The following is a 20,455-nucleotide window of genomic DNA, read 5'->3' on the forward strand; positions in this document are numbered from 1 at the left end:
GTGTGTCTGCAGAGTGAATGCCACTGTGTTTTGCCAGCAAGTGTCCTGTACTGGCTTGTTGCCGGGACCCAGCATCTTGCAGGCTGCATCGACTTTGGCAAATGGCAGGCTTTCAACAGGAAGATTTCAAGATCAGAATTCCCAGCGGAAAACTCCCTGAAATAAAGAGGCGTCTGTGAGTCTGAGGAAGTCAATTGCTGCTGCTGCTAAGGCTCCCCCATTTCATCTTGTTAAATTTTAATTGGATTTTCTGATTCCTGGATCTGTGTTTGCATCCCCCAGGGTCTCTGCCAGTGGATGTGGGCAGATGTGCAGCGTGAGTCCAGAGAGAAAGATTTTGTAAAGACGGGTGGAGACCTGTGTTCCTAGGATGTGTGATGGCCTTAAAGGCAGGGGCTGGCCACTATCTTACCATCTCCTCCTTTCTTCCTGTTTTCTGCCGTGGACCCTCTCATGATACGCACATGGCTGACCGACCCATGGCTTTCTGAGGACCCAAAGACATTGGCTACAGACCAGTTCCGCAATAATGTCACTCTTGGGGAAGGCTGGAAAAACCATAGCTTTGACTGTACGGAACTTTGTTGGCAAAGTGATGTTTGTTTTTTAATATACTGTCTAAGTTTGTCATAGTTTAGCTATGGTTTTTCCAGTCATCATGAACAGATGTGAGAGTTGGACCATAAAGAAGGTTGAGCACCTCAGAATTGATGCTTTTGAACTGTGGCGCTGGAGGAGACTTGAGGGTCCCTTGGCCAGCAAGGAGATCACACCAATCCATCCTAAAGGAAATCAACCCTGAATATTCACTGGAAGGACTGATGTTGAAGCTTCAGTACTTTGGTCACCTGATGCAAAGAGCCTACTCATTGAAAAAGACCCTGATGGTGGGAAAGATTGAGGGCAGGAGGAGAAGAGGGGGACAGGATGAGATGGTTGGATGGCATCATTGACTTGATGGACATGAGTCTGAGCAAGCTCCAGGAGATAGTGAAGGACAGGGAAGCCTGGCGTGCTGCAGTTAGTGGGGTCAGAAAGAGCCGGATAAACGGAGCGACTGAACAACCAGGGGAAGGCTGATCATGGGCCGTGGAATGAATCCACTTCCTTATTTCCTTGGGGAGGGAGGGTGTTCTCCTCACCCTCCAGTTTGCCCCTCTCTCTCCACCTGTTTTCTGCTTTCTTGAACTAATGGTTCATTGATCTGAATCTCAGTGGTAAAGAATCCACCTGCAATGCAGGAGATACAGGAGTTGCAGGCTCGATTCCTGGGTCGGGAAGATCCCCTGGAGAAGAAAATGGCAGCCCACTCCAGTATTCTTGCCTGGAGAATCCTGTGGACAGTACCCTGGTGGGCTACGTCATGGGGTTGCGAAGAGCTGGACATGAGTTAGCGACTGAACAACAGCAGCTGAATCTGTATGACTCTGTGGAGTGGAAGGCTTGCATGTGGTTTTCCTCTAACCACAAAACAAAACAGAAAACAAGAAAACCGGCTTAGTCTCTGGGATAAATTTAGTTACTGAAACACTTATGTTCTGCCTTAGCCCCAGATAAGATTAGTGGAGTTCTGTAAGAGGATCCAGCAACTGTTGATAGCCTAATGAGGCTCTGAAAGGGAGTGACAGATGGCTGGCTTTGAACGATCGCATTACGAGATCAGAGTCCACAGTGAACAAAACTCCAGCTCCTCATGGCGTATGGGGGACAGTGTCCCCTAAACACGCTTAAGGAACCATGCCTTTGATCTCTTCTTGTTCCGAGGGTTCATTGAACAGATGCTGATTGAGGGGAGGCCGAAGGGCAGGTGCACCAGGTGTTGGAGCTGATGCAGGCTCCCTGGCCCTCCCTTTGTCTCCCCATAAAGAGGCACTTACAGTAAGAGGGGTTCGTGGGTTGTAAACATTCAATACTTAGTTATAGCAAATTAGGTATAATTTGATCCTGAAAAGAGTGTTTATGATCCAGGACAGAAAGCGTCTAAGTGAAAGTGAGAAGTAAGTAAGGCCTTTTTTGCAAAGGTTGTACGTGTTTTCGTAAAATATTTGTGCTGAATACCGACATGCAAAGCTTGACGTCTTTGGGTCCATAGGTTTGCGGCCTTCACTTCCAAGCTGGATGGAACCTACCGTGGCCATGATATTGGCATGTAGTAGGTGTTCAGTGAAAGTGTGTTTTAAAAATTGCACAGGAGCGGCTCTATTGATAAGCCTGATGAAACAGGCAGGCTCATCCATTTTAAAGGAGTTTTACAGGCTCCCCGGGGTGGGGGTTGAGGGTTGACTTTCCACGTGAGGAGCTGGAATCCACTAGGTATTGTCTTTTGCTTTGAACTTGAGCCGATGGAACTGTCTTGCCCGGCTGACCCTTTTGACTCTTCTATTGATTTCCATTTTGCCAAGGAGGCACAATTGCTTTGTCTTGTTATTTATTCTCTGTGCTCCTTGACTGCCTCCAAGCTCCACTTCCTGCCTTCAATGATGTACGAGGCCATTAAGCAAAAGTGTGGTTTGCAGGTTGGATTGTGGCTGTAACAGCTCCAGGGAGCTGGTGGGCAGCGGGCTGCACTTGTGATTGGATTCAGCTGGTAGACTGGTTTGTGCACCACCTAGGAGTCTTGTTGAGCAAGTTTACCAGCCTTTCTGCAACTGCCTCTGAGCACAAAAGGAGAGTTCTTTCTGCTTCATGTTCAGTCTTGTTTACCTTCCAAGCCTCACCATCCCTGGTGTGAGAGCTTAATAGTCTAAATTTGTGATTAGTTAAGAAAAAACGCCAGGAGCACAGACCAGGGGTTATTGTCATGTGGCAAGAGGTGAGATAAGTTGAATTTTTTTCTTTGTGCTTTTATGAATTTCCCCAGATTTCTACAACAACAAAAGTGTTCATTTTGTAATCAAGAAGATCAAAACCAAAAAACACGGGATAGCTTTAGGAGGACAAACTGAGACTGGGTCTTATTTGGGGGGGGAAAGGTTTTTGGAAACGCTGTTCTTTGTAACTGGTTCCCTTCATGTGATTTTGGGGGTCCTGTTGGGCTTGTTAAACATGGGACATCAAAAGTGATAAATTATTCTGTCTCAAATGGAAAGTCTCCTGACACAGTCTACAGGCCCCACATGTATCAGGCTATTAAAATACTTGACCCAAGGCAGATAGTTTCTCCACAGATTAGAGCGATCAGAAACGTTTTGCCATAGGATTTGGTTGTTTTGAAGTAGCAGAAACTGGCAAGGGAATATGGCTGCTGCTGTTACATTTGATTGCAACACAGTCGTATGATGTAATTTTGTGATTTGTTTTTCTAGGCTTCAGTGGACTAGGGATGGTCCAGTCTTCATGGGTTAGGGAATCTTCATGGATTAGGAATTATTAGGAGGGAAGGTTCGGGATTGAAATGGGTGACAGTGCCTTAAAAGAGGGAATTCTCCCATTTGCAACAACATGAGTAAACCTTGAGGACATTATGCTAAGTGATAACGGCCAGTCACAGAAGGATTCAAGCCACACACTGTGTATGTGATGAATCTGAAATCGTCACACTCCGAGGAGGAAAGAGTGGGATGGTTGTTGCCAGGTCTTGAGGGAGGGGGAAATGAGCAGATATTAGTCAAAGGGCACAAACTTTCAGTTATACAAGGTGAATAGGTCCTAGAGGCCTACCATACAGCATCAAATGCCTGTAGTTAACAATCTGTATACTTAACCATTTGTCAAGAGGGTAGATCTTATGTTAAATGTTCTTACCCCATTATATGTATATGCATATTAATATTGGGTTGGCCAGAAGGTTCGTTTGGGTTTTCCCATCACATCTTATGGAAAAAACCCCAGTGGAACCTTTTGGCTGACCCAGTAAAAGGCGGAGAGGGAACTCGTGTTGGACATGTTTGTGGCATAGATTATGGTGATGGTTTCCTGGGTGTACACTGGCCTCCCTGATGGCTCAGAGGTTAAAGCGTCTGCCCGCAATGCGGGAGACCCAGGTCCGATCCCTGGGTCAGGAAGATCCCCTGGAGAAGGAAATGGCAACCCACTCCAGTATTCTTGCCTGGAGAATTCCATGGACAGAGGACCCTGGTGGGCTACAGTCTATGGGGTTGCAAAGAGTCGGACACGACTGAGCGACTTCACTTTCACTTTTCACTTTCACACTTATCTTAAAAAAATTGTTGCATATGTTAATTATGTCCAGCTTTCTGTATGTTAAAAAGGGTGACAGGTTTCTAGAAAGAGCCAAGCCGCATGGGAAGGGCAGATTAGCTCACGGATGGACCCATCAGGTGGGTGAGTGGGCGGTCCTGGAGCAATGGGGTCCCATTTCATAGACTTTCACTTCAGAGTCAGTGTCCAGGGAAGAGTTCTGGGTGCCCCTGGGCTGTGTTGGTCTTGGCCGTGGAGGGGGGCAACAGGCCTTTCCTGGGCACCCCAGATGCCCTCGCGCCTGGTGTTTCACTTGACAACTGTATCAGATCTTAAAGCCAAGCTCTTTGTTGAGTTTCTTCTTCTTCTTATTATTATTAATTTGTCCATTTGGCTGTGCTGGGTCTTAGTTGCGGCATGCAGGCTGTTTCGTCGTTGCATGTGGGGTCTAGTTTCCCGACCGGGGGTCGAATTCAGGCCCGCTGCATTGGAAGCAAGGGGTATTAGCACCTGGACCACCAGGGAAGTCCTACCTTTGCTAAGTCTTGGTTTTCCTTCTTTCCTGGTGTCTTTTGCCCTTTCATTTCATACCCTTGAATCATCCCTTTTCTAAAAGAACTTAATTCTAATCACTGTGCATAACTGCCGTGCCGAAAGAGCAGGTAATCGGATAGCCAGGTAGATGGACATGCTGGGAAGTTTTCAGGAGAGCGTTTCACTGTGCCCACGGCAACACACGTCTGTAAGGCAGGGCAGTCCCTGTGCTGGAACTGGCCGTCATGGTGGCGTTTCAGAGCAGGATTCTTGCTGTCACGCATTTTGAGCATTACATCACCCCGCTTGGAGGTTCATGATGGCAGGATCCGTACATTAAGTTTGAGCCAAAGCAGACAGCTTGGTTCCCATCCAAGGATTATTTATGGAGTGGCTAGAAGAACATGTCAGGGTTCAGCAGGGTGGACATTTATGTTCAAATGTGTTTAGGATTTGTCAGTTGCGGGGTGGGGTTAGGAAAAGTTTCTATGCTTACTTTAGGAAGCCAGCTGCAGAAATTTCCGACCATTAACATTTTCATAGTTTAAGACAATTGTGGTATAAAACACGTAACATAAAATTGGCCATCTTAACTGTTGTTAAGTGTCCAGTTCAGTAGGTATTAAGTATATTCACATTAGATAGTCATCACTACTACCCAATGCCAGAGTTCTTTGCATCTTGGAAAGCTGAAAGCCTGTACCCAATAAAGAATTTTCACAGTTTTGGAGTGAAGACAAAAAAAAAAAATTCTCCTTTTAATTCCAGCATGAACATGAGCAGGGCAGCCAGTCTGGCGTGGTGACTCCCGCAGCTGAACAGAGCCACTGTCTGGACACTCTGCTGTGTCCAGAGTGAGATGCCTGAGATGCGGGGGTCCTTGTGTGGCCTGCCTCGCTTCCATGTATCAGGGACGTGGTGTGCAGGTGAGGGCCTGGTGGCTGCCTGCCCTGTTTTCAGCAGCTGACTCTGGAATCCCTCCCTTGTGAGGGCCTCGAAGCCCTCCTCTCTGGACCGTCATGGTTACCCTGTGGCCTTGCCCATCGAGCTGCTGCATTCTCTGAAAACAGCACCGGCAGCTCCTGGGTTTAGTGGAAATGTGTGGACTCCTAAGGGAACCACACGAAAAGAGATATCAACTTCTATAAAATGCTTTGTAAAAAAGATTGAAATTGAGTAATTTGGGTTATGAATTTTACATCAAAGAGGGGAACGCTCAACATCCTCATGTTGAGAATGCAAATACCCCAACCTTCATCTTCCCTCTTTGTCAGTCAGGAGAGAGAACTACGGACTTCCCCGGTAGCTCAGCTGGTAAAGAATCTGCCTATAGTGCAGGAGACCCCAGTTTGATTCCTGGGTCAGGAAGGTCCCCTGGAGAAGGGGTAGGCTACCACTCTAGTATTCTTGGGCTTCCCTGGTGGCTCAGATGGTAAAAGAATCCACCTGCCATGTAAGAGACCTGGGTTTGATCCCTGAGTTGGGAAGGTTCCCTGGAGGAGGGCATGGCAACCCACTGTAGTATTTTTGCCTGGAGAATCCCCATGGACAGAGAAGCCTGGTGGGCCACCATCCATGGGGTGGCAAAGAGTTGGACATGACTGAGCAATTAAGCAAAGCACAGCACAGCCCAGAAGAACTTCCTGTAATCCTTCATGGTTATTTGTCACTTTTCAAAACTAAGAGTTTTCCCCTCTATTCTGGTTCTTCCTTTGCGTTCCCCACCCCAGTATCCAAAACAGGGACAACAGCCGAACCACACAGCCCTGACATGAAGACAGAGACGTAGCCCATTTTGCTTGCCTGATGGGGGGTTAGGGTGCTGAGCTGGTGCCCCATAACTGTGCTGTGACTCTGAAGCTTGTCTATTGGAGAGATAGAAGGGTTTGTCATGAGGTTGCTTAGGGCCTTGGTTGTGGCATGTGGGATCTAGTTCCTCCACCAGGGATTGAAACCCAGCCCCCTGCCTTGGGAGCTTGGAGTCTTAGCCACTGGACTACCAGGGAAGTCCCCACCCCCCCTTTTAAAAGTAATTAATTAATTTATTTGACTGCATCTGATCATTGTCTTGTGCGGGATCTTTGGTTGCAGTGAAGAGTTTCTCTAGTTGTGGCACGTGGGCTCAGTACTTGCGGTGGGCAGGCTTTGTTGCCCTGGGGCTTGTGGGATCTTAGTTCTCTGGCTTGGGATTGAACCCGAGTCCTCTGCTTTGGAAGGTGGATTCCTAATCACTGGACTACTAGGTAAGTCCCTCAAGTATACTGTTTCTAAGCTGCTAGGAGGATCTGCTTTCATTAGTGCAGGAGGAGAAAAAAGGACGTTAGGCTTTCTGTTTTTTTCTGACTTTCATTAAACTGCGTTTCGTGGGGGATGGGTATGGCTGTTTTTCAAAATGGGTATATTGCACTCTGGTGCTCTTACAAGAGAAGGGCAGATATTGTATTAATTTCAGCCAAAGGGGCAGAGTGGAAATAAAGAGATTTAAAAAAATATATGCACACATGCTTAGTAATTTCTGGTAAGGAAGTGCCGACACCATTTTGTATCTGTTTTTGTATAACTGGGATAACACAGATGTCCTGAATGACCTATTGCAAAAGAATATTACTTACTAAAAGTCAGTCAGATGTGAATGAACATGCTTGGGAAATGAAAGGTTAGACAAATATTTGTACTATATTATACATATGTAATGGAGAAGGCGGTGGCACCCTACTCCAGTACTCCTGCCTGGACAATCCCATGGACGGAGGAGCCTGGTGGGCTGCAGTCCATGCGGTCGCTAAGAGTCAGACACGATTGAGCGACTTCACTTTCACTTTTCACTTTCATTCATTGGAGAAGGAAATGGCAACCCACTCCAGTGTTCTTGCCTGGAGAATCCCAGGGACGGGGGAGCCTGGTGGACTGCTGTCCGTAGGGTTGCACAGAGTCGGACACAACTGAGGCGACTTCGCAGTAGCAGCAGCAGCAGCAGCAGCAGCAGCAGCAGCAGCAGCAGCAGCAGCAGCAGCAGCAGCTCTTCCTGCTAAGAGCACAGAACTTTGTCACTGCTGTCAGCAGTAAGCCTCTGGACCGCAGAGAGGTTATAGAGCCAGGAGGCCATGGGAAGCCTTCTCCAAGCATCCTTTCTTTTTCCCAGGTCAGAGGCTGTGATTTCATCTTACACTTGGTTCCATCCACGTGCGTGGAATCCAGCCAGGAGGAAAGAGTAGCAGCTTTCTCGCTTGGCGGCAAAATTTTCCTCCGTCCTTCTTTGGGCCCTAATTATAAAACTTGTCACTCAACAGCTATCTCAGCCTGAGTTGTTATTCTGATTGGTTAAAAATAGGAGTGTTGCGCTCACGGTACACCAGGAGGGTTTCCCTGGAGCTCCAGACGAGCATATGGAACTGCCTGGGAAACAGGGAACCCAGAAAACCCCCAATCGCTGCCCTGCTTTTGTTGGGGACAACTTGCTCCTCTCCATGTGAATTCTCCAGGCTAGAATATAGGAGTGGGTTGCCATGCTCTCCTCTTAATGAGCCTAAGCCTTGCATTAGCTAGCATTAGCTAATATTGCTATCGGGCTTCCAGGTGGCTCAGTGGTAAGGAGTCTGCCTCCCATTGCAAGGAGATCCAGGGGATGTGGGTTCGATCCCTGGATCAGGCGGATCCCTTGGAGAAAGAAACGACAATCCTCTTCACTATTCTCGCCTGGAGAATTCCATGGACTGAGGAGTCTGGTGGGCTACAGTCCGTGGGGTCGCAAAGAGTTGGATATGACTCAGCACAAACGCACCTTTGAAGCAGGGGTGCCCAGCCTCCGGGATCTAATGCCTGATGATCTGAGGTGGAGCTGATGCAGCAACAGTAGAGATGAAGTGCACAAGGGAGCAATGCACTTGAATCATCCCGAAACCACACCTTGCACCCTCCTGTGGAAAACTGTCTTCCACAGAACCAGTCCCTGGTGCCAGAAAGGGCGGAGATCGCTGTCCTAAAAGACATCCATGGGCGTTATCTTCAGCTTCTTTATAAAAGGGCAGAGTAGTAGGACAATGTACCCTGCCGTTAGGAGCCGTGCCTGGGCGTTCTTCTGAACGTTTGCTTTATTTTTGTTTATAGGTGTACGTGTTTTTGTCTTGGATGCACTTGAAATTTGCAGACATATTACCATTAAAAAAAAAATAACCTTGAAGGATTTCTTGGCCATGCTAACTTCACCTCTGTAAACAACAGAAATTGAAGGATGATTTTCTCTTCTTGAGTTCATTTCTCACTTTGGTTTTCCTCTCTCGCTGCCCTTCTCCTGGCTTTGCTTCTTCTCTGTGGTCTTGGCCTCTTGTCTCCTATTTCGTTTTTGTGCTTTGGTGGGCTCCACCCCAAGGGCTCTGGTTTACTCCCCTTCCCCACTCACCACTCTTGGAGGTTCTTGCAGGAGCGTTTGCATTTGCACAGACAGAGAGGTCACCCCTGTACACTGACTGGGTTCGCTCCCCATGTCCTTTTCTTTTTAAAAAATTAAAGCAATTTTTAATTGGGGGATAACTGCTTTACAATATTGTGTTGGTTTCTGCCATACATCAAGATGAGTCAGCCGTGGTGGTGCAGTCACGAAGTCGTGTCTGGCTCTTGCAACCCCATGGACTGTATATAGCCTGCCAGGCTCCTCTGTCCATGGAATTCTCCAGGCAAGAACACTGGAGTGGGTTGCCATTTCCTTTTCTAGGTATACATATGTCCCCTCCCTTTTGAACCTCCCTCCCACCTCCCACCTCTCTATGTCCTTTTCTTCTTAATAAACTTTAGTTTTAGACTAGTTTTAGGTTTAGAGAAAAAGTCAGAAGATAGTAGATCGAGTTGTCATACACCCCCGCCCCCATGCAATATCTAGTGTTACTGACATGTTAGTATGGTGTGTTTAGTTGCAGTTAAACAGCTGATACTGATCAGTTACTGTGATCAGCAGAATAATGACTAGAACCTGGCATTAGGTCACATGGCAAAAGAGGGATAAGAGCATGGGTAGGATTTAGGTTGTTCATCAGTGGACCTTAAACTAGAGAGATTGTCCAGGCAGGCGCAGTATTATCACAAGGGTTCTTAAAGCCAGAAGGGGGACTCTGAAAAGAGACCCAGGGAGATGGCAGCGTGGGGAACTTGTCCTGGTGTTTCTGGCTTTGAAATATAGAGGAGGGGCCATGAGCCAAGTAAAGCGAGTGGCCTCTTAAAGCTGGAAAAGGCAGGCAAATGAATTCTCACCTAGAGCCCCTAGAAAGAACAGCTGTTGACATCTTGATTTCCGCTCAGATCAGCATTAGACCTCTGATGTACAGAACTGGAAGAGAGGAAGCTTTTTTTGGGGGGGGGATGTGGACCATGTTTAAAGTCTTTACTGAATTTGTTACAATATGGCTTCTGTTTTCTGTTTTGGTTTTTTGGCCGTGAGACGTGGGATCATAGCTCCCGACCAGGGATCAAACCCGCACCCCCTGCATTGGAAGGCAAAGTCTTAGCCACTGGACTGCCAGGGAAGCTCCAATAAGTTTTTTTGTTTTAAGCTATTACGTGGTAACTCGGCGCAGAAGCAGTAGAAAACTAACATGATGATTTTTACCAAAGTCCATCTTTGCTTTAGTTTTTTTTGGTCTTTTTTCTGCCTGTGGATACATTTAGTTGTCATTTGGGTTGAAACAGCTTCTCACACTTCCCCTTGTTTTGACCTTGACGGTTTTGAGGAGTATATTCAGACATTTTGTAGAATGTTCCTTAATTGGAATGTGTCTGAAGTTTTTCTCATGACTAGAATGGGGTTAAGGGTGTTTAGGAGGAGAAGTGGGATAAAGTGCTATTCTTATTGCATCCTATCAGAGGATTATGACTGATATTGACCTTTATCACGTGGCCAAGGTATCGCTTGCCAAGTTTCTCCCACTGAATAGTTAACTGCCTCCACTTCCCGTACTGTGGGACTTTTACTTTCTTTCTTTCTTTTTTTGAGCACTTGCTTACTTTTCAGCCACTACAAGGTGCTCTGAAATCATCTTATATATTTCCTGCTCCAGATCTAGAATCAGCCGTTTTCCCAAAGAGTCCCAGTTCTTTTTATTGGAGGTTGGTAGAAACCAAGACCTGGGTGCTGGGTGTGCTCCTGGCTTCTGGGTCCTTTCTGCTAACAGAACAAGGAAATCTATGTACTATCTTTGTATATACACACATCACTGTTACTGTACGTAGCCATTTGTGTCTGTGGTAAACTAGACACCATTCACACCTGTGTCTTTGACGCTAAGCACTGTGTTTTCACTTCATTAGGGCTGCAGTGGAGCCTCATTGCTGCACGTGGGCTTTCTCTAGTGGAGAGCAGGCCACTGTCTTCGCTGAAGTGTGTGGGCTTCTCATTGTGCTGGCTTCTCTTGTCTTGGAGCTCAGTCTCCCGGTGCACGGGCTTAGTTACCTCGTAGCAGGTGGGATCTTGCCAGACCAAGGATCAATCCCATGTCCCCTGCATTGGCAGGTGGATTCTTAACCAGTGGACCACCAAGGAAGTCCTAATCACTGTATTTCTTGCCTCTTTGCCTTGCCTCACCTGTAAACTCCCACTCCAGTTAGGAACCTGGCCGTCACCTGCCATCATCCTCTTTCTTGACTGTTGGTTTCTAGTGTTCCAGAAATGGATCAGAATTGTTAAGAGTGGACTCTCAAAGCACATTTCTTTGACCTTTCCTCCTAAAGACTGTTCATTTCCACAGTTACTTAAGTCAAACCCTTTTTCTGTATACCCTTCACTCTCATTTCATACATTTGTAATACAATTAGATGGTTGTTTTTTTTTTTTTTTGTCATATTCTGCATTCACTTGGGAACCCATGGACCTCCCTAAATGATTTTTTTTTCAAAATTTGCAAACATGAAAGTTCACTCTTTATGCTGGAAACATCTGTGGATTTTGACAAAGGCATAGTGTCATGTATATATAATTAGAGTATCATACAGAATAGTTTCACCACCCTAAAATTCCCCCACATTTGACTAATTCAGCCCCTTCTTGGTGATCACTGATTTTTCTACCCTTGCTGTATTTCCCATTTTTTTTCCCAAGAATAATTAGAATCGTGCAGAATGTAGCCTTTTTAGGAGGGCTTTGCTCACTTAGCAATATGAATTTAAGGTCTTTCTTTCTTGTCAAGGCTTGGAAATTTGCTTCTTTTCATCACTGAAAAATACTCCGTTGAATTATGCACCACAGTTTGATTATCTGTTCACCTGTTGAAGGACATCTTGGTTGTTTCCAATTTGGGACAGTTATGAATACAACTTCTGTAAGTATTCATGTGAAGGTTTTTGTGTGGGTGTGAATTTTCAAAACAGTTGGATGAATACTTAAGAGTGTGATTGCCCTGTGGTGTAAGACTATGTTTAACTCGTCAAGAACAACCAGAGTGTCTTCCAAAGTGACCACCCTAAGCATTCCCATCAGCAATGAATAAGTTCCTGTTGCTGACATCCTTGTCAGCAGTTGGTGTGTGATACATTTTGAGTTAATTTTTGAAAGGTATAAGATCTGTGTCTTAGGTTTGTATTCTTTCATATGGATGTCCAGTTGTTCCAGAACCATTTGTTGAAAAGACTGTCCTTCGTTGAATTACTTTTGCTCCTTTGTCAAAAATCAGTTAATTGTACTTGTGGGATACATTTGTGAGGTTCTGATTCTGTTCCACTGACCTGTGTATTTTATTGCCCATATCGCATTGCCTTGATTACTATAGCTTGGTACCGTAGTTAAGTCTTGAAATTGTATCGCACGAGTCCTCCAGCTTTGTTCTTCTTCAGTGGTATTATCATTACTACTACTACTACCAGTAATAGGTCTTTGTCTTTTCAAGTAGACTTTCTAATCATCAGTTTATCAATATCTACAGAATGGCTTGCCAAGATTTTTGTTGTGGCGCCTTGAATCTATAAATCAGGTTGGGATGACTTGACATCTTAACAGTACGGAATCTTTCAACCCAAGAACATGGAGTATGTTTCCATTTGTTTAGATCTTCTTTGAATCCTTTCATCAGAGTTTTGCAGTCTTTTGCACATAGATCCTGCGCGTATTTAGATTTCTGCCTGATAAGAACATCTTTTGCTATTGTCAGTGGTATTTACATTCTTGTCAAATTTCAATTGTTCATTGCTGTTATTTGGTAAAGCACTTGTCATTTATCCCTCTGTCTGACAGGCTTTCTATGTTTGCTTATGAGTTCCTTAAGTTTTTTTTTCCCTTTTGGTTATTGATTCTTTGGGATTTTTTTGTGAATTCAAGCATGTCATCTGTGAACAAAGGCAGTTTTGTTTCTTCCTTCCTATTGACTCACCAATTTCTTTAATAGATATAGGTCTATTCAAATGATTTAGCTCTCTTTGTGTGAGTTTTGATAATTTATGTCTTTCAAGGAATTGGTACATCTCATATAAATTATCAAATTGGTGAGTATAGAATTGTTCATACACTCCTTTATTATCCTTTTAATATCTCGGGGAACATTTCTAATATTGGTAATTTGTATCTTCTCCCCTTATTCCTTCCTTAGCCTAGCTAGAGGCTTGTCACTTTTATTGATCTTTTCAAAGAATCAGATTTTGGTTTTATTGATTTTTTTTTTTGCTATTGTTTTTATATTTTGAATTATGTTGGGCTTTTTGGCTCAATTTTTATTATTTTCTTCTGCTTCCTTAGGGTTATGTTTCTCTTCTTTCTGTGGTTTCCTAGAGGAGAAGCTTAGAGTATGCGAGGGTTAGAGCGGAACCCAGAAGTCCCCTCATCACTTTTTAACTGCTGCTCTTCCCGCCTTCTTCCAGGTGCAGGGGCCAGGTAGTTGTGTTGGCATAAAGCTCGCTGCCCATTGCCAAAGCTCCTGAGCCTTGAGTCTTTCCAAACAGAAAGACTTCTGCTGTGTGGTGTAGATATACAGGGGAGTAGTACTCAGTCATAAAAAGAACGCAGTGATGGCATTTTCACTAACATGGATGCACCTAGAGATGATCATGCTAAGTAAATCAGAGAAAGACAAATATTATAGCACTCGTATGTAGAAGCTAAACTACGGCATGAGCGAGCATGTCTGTGAAATATGATGGAGAGCAGGCTTGTGGTGGCCGAGGGGGAGGGTGGACCAGGGAGGGATGGACTGGGAGTTTGAGGCTAGCAGAAGCCAGCTGATATGTATAGGATGGATAAACAACAAGGTCCTACTATATATGGTTAATCTGGACTATTTACAGTAGCCAAGACATGAAAGCAACCTAAGTGTCCATCAGTGGTTGAATGGATAAAGGAGACATGGTGCATATATACAGTGGAGTAGTCCTCAGTCACCAGAAGATGAAATGATGTCATTTGCAGCATCATGGAAGACCTCGAGATTACCATACTAAATGAAGTAAGTCAGAAAGAGAAAGAACGATCCTGTGGTGGCACTTACATGTGGAATCGAAAGCGGGATGCAAATGAACGTATCCTCAAAACAAACTCGCAGACAGAGAGGGCAGACTTGTGGTTGCCGAGGGCAGTGGCGGGGGGTGGATTAGGAGTTTGGGGCTAGCAGATGGAAACTGTGTGTAGAACGGATAGGGCAGGAACGGAGACACGGAGGAAGAGTGGACACAGTGAGGAAAAGAGAGGGCGGGACCGATGGAGAGAGTAGCCTTGACATACAGTGTCCATTCCATATGTAATAGATAGCTACTGGAAAGTTGCTCTAAAACACAGGGATCTCAGCCTGGGCTCTGTGACAACCTAGAGGGGTGGGAAGGGGGCTGGGTTGGAGGGAGGGAGGCTCACGAGGTCGGGGACATTTGTATACTTATGGCTGATTCATGTTGTTGTAGGGCAGAAACCAACACAACATTGTAAAGCAATTATTCTCCAATTAAAAATAAATACATTTTAAAAATGGACAAAATCTTGCTGAATAGCACAGGGAACTGTATTCAGTATCTTGTGATAAACCATAATGGAAAAGAATATGAAAAAAAAAGTGTATTTATGTATACCTGAATCACTTTGCTGTACAGAATAAATCAACACATTATAAACCAACTATACTTCAATAAAATTTAACGAAAAAAGAGGCTGCTGACGCTCTGAGTTGCCGCCCCGCCTTCCCCTTGGGCTGCTGGCTGTCCGTCCCTGTGCTCACACGTGCGTTGTCCTCTTGTCTCTTGAAGGTCGCCTGGTGGGTGCCCTGGACGCGGTGCTGGATTCCAACGCCCGGGTTGCTCCGTTCCGAATTCTGCTCCAGGTGCCCGGCTCCCAGGTGTATTCTCCCATAGCATGTGGTGAGTTACTGAGCGGATCGGACGTTTACTGGGCCGTGGCCACGGGTGAGTTTCGTCCCAGGTGGAGCATTCCCCACCTTGAGGTCTGAGCATGGGTATCTGCATGGTGGTGATGCTTGAAGGTAACTCGCCAAACCTCATTCGCTGCTGTGAGCTCTCTGTTCTTTCTCTCAACCATCAGAAGCACGTAGTGGTTCCTAAGGCTGGGCAGCCAGGTTGGACAGACGGTCCAAGTGGTGTGTGGTTCCCGGAGGAACCCAGCTGTTTTTTTTTCCATCTTGTGTCTGACATGACACAGGCGCCCTGGATGTGAGTGCACTCTGTGACCGTGCCGGGGAAGTGCCCCGGGCTGGGTCTGTCTCAGGCCTGTCTTCGTCCTTGTTCCACTGTGCACTGAATCCCTGGACAGCGGGGCTCTGCGGGAGTTTAGAAATCACCTTCCCATCCTCTCTGAGTTTCAGCTCCTCCCACACGCACCGTTCGGGGCTCTGCCCGGACACTCAGGTCCTCTGGGAATCATGGCATCGTGAGAAGCCCCTTCTGTTAAGAAACAAACCTGAGATGTGTCAAACACCACAGAAACTTTATTCACACAATTCATGTGAGATTTCTGAACCTGTGCAAATGAGGCACGGCAAGCCCTTTTCTCTCAGGCTTGTTCAGTTCAGTCGCTCAGTCGTGTCCAACTCTGTGCGACCCCGTGAATCGCAGCATGCCAGGCCTCCCTGTCCATCACCAACTCCCTGACATGTAAATTAGCACAAACGCAAGTTGAACTTACACAGTGTTGACGGATAACTCCTAGTCCCTATTTTAGTATTACCGTCACGGGGATGCTCAAAGGGCTGTCGGTGAGATGTGTCTTTTTAATTACGCAGGTAATCTTCGCACTTCAGAAATTAGAAAATGGGTAAGAAAGGAGGAGAAAGAAGTCATCTATAACCTCTTATCCAGGGTAATCACTGTCTACATGTGTTTCTACGCAGAGGCTTTCAGTTGTGTTTTGTTTTTTTTCTCTTAAAGAAGTGAAAACGTTAATCTCTTGGTCATGTCCTGCTCTTTGCAACACCATGGACTCCTCTGTCCATGGGATTCTTCAGGCAAGAATACTGAAGTGGGTTGCCATCCCCTTCTCCAGGGGATTTTCCTGACCGAGGGATTGAACCCTAATCTCCCACACTGGAGGCAGTTCTTGATTGTGTGAGCCACCAGGGAAGCCCACATTTTAGTAACTACTGTCAAATTTCAGTGTCACCTTACATTCTATAATGACATCGGATTACTTTTTTTTTCCTGGAAAAAATACAGGAAAGGATAAAGAAGAAAATTGTCGTCTTATACCCACCGTTTATTACTAATGACTGTTAACATCTTGGAACATTTTTTTCCCAGCTTGTTTTTTTGTTTGGACAAATCATTCTGTATTTGCATAAAGTGATAAAATGATGCATGCTCAATATAATCAATTAGCTCTGAAAAGTACAAAGAGAAAAATATGTCGTCTTCCCCCTTCTGCCCCCACCACCATCATCCTAGCCAACCAGCCTCCAGTGGCACTGGTTGACAACTTTTTTTCCTTCCTTCCTTTTGTCGTTTTGTATTTTTTGGCCATGCTGAGCTTGGTGCCCCAATCGGATTGCTCCCAGGACCGCGGCAGTGAAAGCTCCGAGTCCTAACCACTGGGCCACCAGGGAGTTCCCAGCACCACTTTCTAATGCATCTACACAAGCCAGGGGGAGTTGGGAAGAATGGTAGATGGCGCAGCTTGTCCGACAGGGCCAGTGGACAATACAGATATTGTTTTCCTGTGGTCATGTGTGGATATGAGAGCTGGACTGTGAAGAAAGCTGAGCCCTGAAGAATTGATGCTTTTGAACTGTGGTGTTGGAGAGTCCCTTGGACTGCAAGGAGATCCAACCAGTCCATTCTGAAGGAGATCAGCCCTGGGATTTCTGTGGAAGGAATGATGCTAAAGCTGAAGCTCCAGTACTTTGGCCACCTCATGCGAAGAGTTGACTCATCGGAAAAGACTCTGATGCTGGGAGGGATTGGGGGCAGGAGGAGAAGGGGACGACAGAGGATGAGATGGCTGGATGGCATCATGGACTCGATAGACGTGAGTCTGAGTGAACTCCGGGAGATGGTGATGGACAGGGAGGCCTGGCGTGCTGCGATTCATGGGGTTGCAAAGAGTCGGACACGACTGAGCGACTGAACTGAACTGAAAAGAAAGGTGCTGAAGTGAAATGAAAAAACTGTTAAACTTCAAAGAAATATCCCTCGAATCCTGAGTGCCGGCTTTCTAAAAGGTTCACTGAAGGTCAAGGGGATAGATGTTTGAATGTGTGACAAGGTCAGAATTGTAGCTTTTGAAGACAGTGTTTCTACTTGGACAGTGTTCACCTCCTGAAGGACAAGGATGCTCTCAGCCTTCTCATCCGTCCCCTGCTGCCCCAGGCTCTCATTTTAAAAAGTTTTACTATTAATTGTACGCTGTGATTCTCGTTCTGTTCGGTAACTGTGTTCCTCAACGTTGTCTGGCTCCGTTGTCTGTGTAAATCAATTCAGTGTTTCCATCAGGTATGGTTTTCCCAACATAGCCTCTTTTATTTTGGCTTCTTGGTTGGCTGTATCCCTGTTTTCTTTCTTTAATGATGTCTCACATGGTTGCAACGCCCTGGTTGGGTATGGGTTCTGACCAGTCTCTGGGGCTTAGTGGCCATCACTTTGGGGCCTTGCAGTATTTCAGTGGCGAGGGGAGAAACCTCAGGCTGGTCTGATGCACCCTACCTCCCACCCTGCTGCGTGTTGGGTGATGTGCTCTTCATGGGTATAACTGCTTTTTTTTTTAATCTCTGAAGTTTCGCAACATTAGTCACTTAAGTAACTCCCTTATGATCTGTTACTCCCTGGAGCACTTTGTGTTACATTTTCCTGAAACTCCATGCGCTCTTCCAGGACTTAAGATGGCTTTCTTAAATCATTTCAGGAACTTTCTTAATATCATTCTGTGTATGTGTTACATTGTAAAAAAAAGTGCATTTTATATTCCGTTGATTGGATTTCCCACTTCAAGGACACTTTATGTTGGACAGGTCTGTTTTTCATTTCTGCTTTTCCTTTTTTTGATGAAAAGATCTTTGATAAAAGACTTGACCGTACAGGAGCACTCCCCTTTCACAGTATTACTTTTTACTTCTTAACGTGCGTTATTGGTTTTGCTGTTAGATTTCTTGGTTACAGCGCTAACGGGCAGAAAAAGCGATGTATATAAGGCAGTATTTCTTTTAGGTGCAGTAAGCTTGGGCTTCCCCAGTGACTCAGTGGTAAAGAATCTGCCTTCCAATGCAGGAGACCCACAGGAGACGTGGGTTTGATCCCTGGGTTGGGAAGATGCACTGGAGGAGAGCATGGCAACCCACTCCAGTATTCTTGTCTGAAATGTCCTGTGGACAGAGAAGCCTGGCGGCTACAGTCAATGGGGTCGCAGAGTCGGACTGAGCAACTGAGCGTACACAGTATAGTAGTGTTTTAGGAATACTGGGTTTTTCTTGATCTGCCCTTTTCAGCTGCACTCTGCATGCTGGTTGTATAGCCCTGCTTTTTAGCAGTGTTTCTCAGACTCTGCTGCCTTTAACTGACCTACTAATTTTGTTGGCGTGTGGTTTTTTTAAAAAAAATGAGTAATTTGGCCGTGTGGGGTCTTAGTTGTGGCACTCGGGATCTTCATTGCATCTCGCAGGATCTTCCATTGCGGTATTGCAGCACACAGGCTGGGTAGTTGCGGGAGGCAGGATCTTAGTTCTCCGACCAGGGGTCAAACCTGCATGCCCTGCTTTGCAAGGTGGATTCATAACCCCTGGACTACCAGGGAAGTCCCCATGTTGTCAGTGGTTTTGATCCTCAGTTCATTTCCCTAGGTCTCCAGTCTCCCATTTTGCCTCTGTAATCTCACCCTCTCACCTTTGAGCTCTCGTTTCGTTGAACTCACGTTTCTGTTGCACCGTCTTGGGGCGTGAAGGCTTCGTGCGCATCTCCTGCTCCTCTTCCTCTAGGACGTTGGGCGCCTTGTTCGCCTCTCTCCATCCCCTTGCGGTCAGCGGTTTTGCTTGGTTGCTGTGCTTTCTCCCCTTTCTCGCTCATGCTTGGAAATGGTTCTCTCACACTGTGTAAGCATTAATTCAGTGACCGTGGCATTTTGATGTGTATTTTGGGGACAGAGCAGGGGGTGCTGGTGTGCTGCTGGCCAGGATGAGAGGTGGGAGGGGCAAGACCCTGCCCTCTTCTCCCGATTCTCCCTGATTCCTCTCCTCTGCCCCAGGCAGGGAGGTGGTCTTGCCCTAGGATTTAGACTTTTGATGAGAATGTTTGGAGTTTTGTCTCCTGCTAGATGGACCTCTGGGGAGTCACCAGTGGGGGCACTTAGTGCACAAGCCTGCTTGGGCCCTGAGACCACAGGCCCTGCAGGTCCACAGGAGCCAGTCTGGGCTCCACAGTGACGCAGTGTCATGCTTGATGGTGACACAGTGTTCAGCCTTTGCCTGTAGCTAGACTTATTGTACTTTACTGTGCTCTGAACATGTTGCATTTTTCACCAGTTAACAAGGCTGATCACATGGTTTCATTGGGGTGCTGGAGAACACTCTTCAGAGTCCCTTGGCCAGCAAGGAGATAGAACCAGTCAATCCTAAAGGAAATCAGTCCTGAATATTCATTGGAAGGACTGGTGCTGAAGCTCCGATACTTTGGTCACTTAATGAGAAGAGCTGACTCAATGGAAAAGACCCTGATGCTGGGAAAGATTGAGGGCAGAAGGAGAAAGGGATGACAGAGAGTGAGATGGTTGGATGGCGTCACTGACTCAATGGACATGTGTGCTAAGTTGCTTCAGTCGTGTCTGACTCTTTGTGACACTGTGGACCGTAGCCCGCCAGGATTCCCTGTCCATGGGGTCCTCTAGGCAAGAATACTGGAGTGAGTTGCCATTTCCTCCTCCAGGGGATCTTCCCAAACCAGGGATGGAGCCCACGTCTCTTATGTCTCCTGTGTTGGTAGGCATGCTCTTCACCCCTAGTGCCACCTGGGAAGCCCTGAGTTTGAGCAAAGTCTGGGAGGTAGTGGAGAACAGGGAAGCCTGGCGTGCTGCAATCCATACGGCTGCAAAGAGTTGGACACAGCTGAGCGATTGAGCAACGACTGTTGTGAAGGACAAATCAATCCTTGCCATCTTCCAAGAGCATTTGTTCACTTTGTGTCTCTGTGTTACCTTTTGGTAACTCTGTCAGTATTTCAGATTTTTCCTTATTGTATTTTGTTACAGTGATCCGTCATCAGTGATCTTTGATGTGACTGTGATAAAAAGATTGCTGACTTGGTGAAGACTTGGATGATGGTTAGTTTCGTAGCAAGAAAGTATTTAATCTAAGGCATGTACATTGTTTATTTAGATACAATGCTATTGCACACTTAA

The 20,455-nt window shown here is 46.0% G+C and overlaps 1 protein-coding gene across 2 annotated transcripts in view; it reads left to right on the forward strand.

Moving 5' to 3' along the window:
- The window catches only part of TBC1D8 (TBC1 domain family member 8), a 137,997-nt gene that overhangs the window by 35,577 nt on the left and 81,965 nt on the right, over nucleotides 1-20,455 (forward strand). Inside the window, exon 2 of one of the 2 annotated variants that reach the window (XM_069583818.1) lies at nucleotides 14,875-15,030. In XM_069583818.1, coding sequence (XP_069439919.1) covers nucleotides 14,875-15,030 — 156 coding nt within the window. The remainder of the gene's footprint in view (nucleotides 1-14,874; nucleotides 15,031-20,455) is intronic. The other variant, XM_069583820.1, reaches the window with a different exon arrangement.

Source organism: Ovis canadensis, chromosome 3 (assembly GCF_042477335.2).
Source record: "Ovis canadensis isolate MfBH-ARS-UI-01 breed Bighorn chromosome 3, ARS-UI_OviCan_v2, whole genome shotgun sequence".
NCBI lineage: Eukaryota > Metazoa > Chordata > Mammalia > Artiodactyla > Bovidae > Ovis > Ovis canadensis.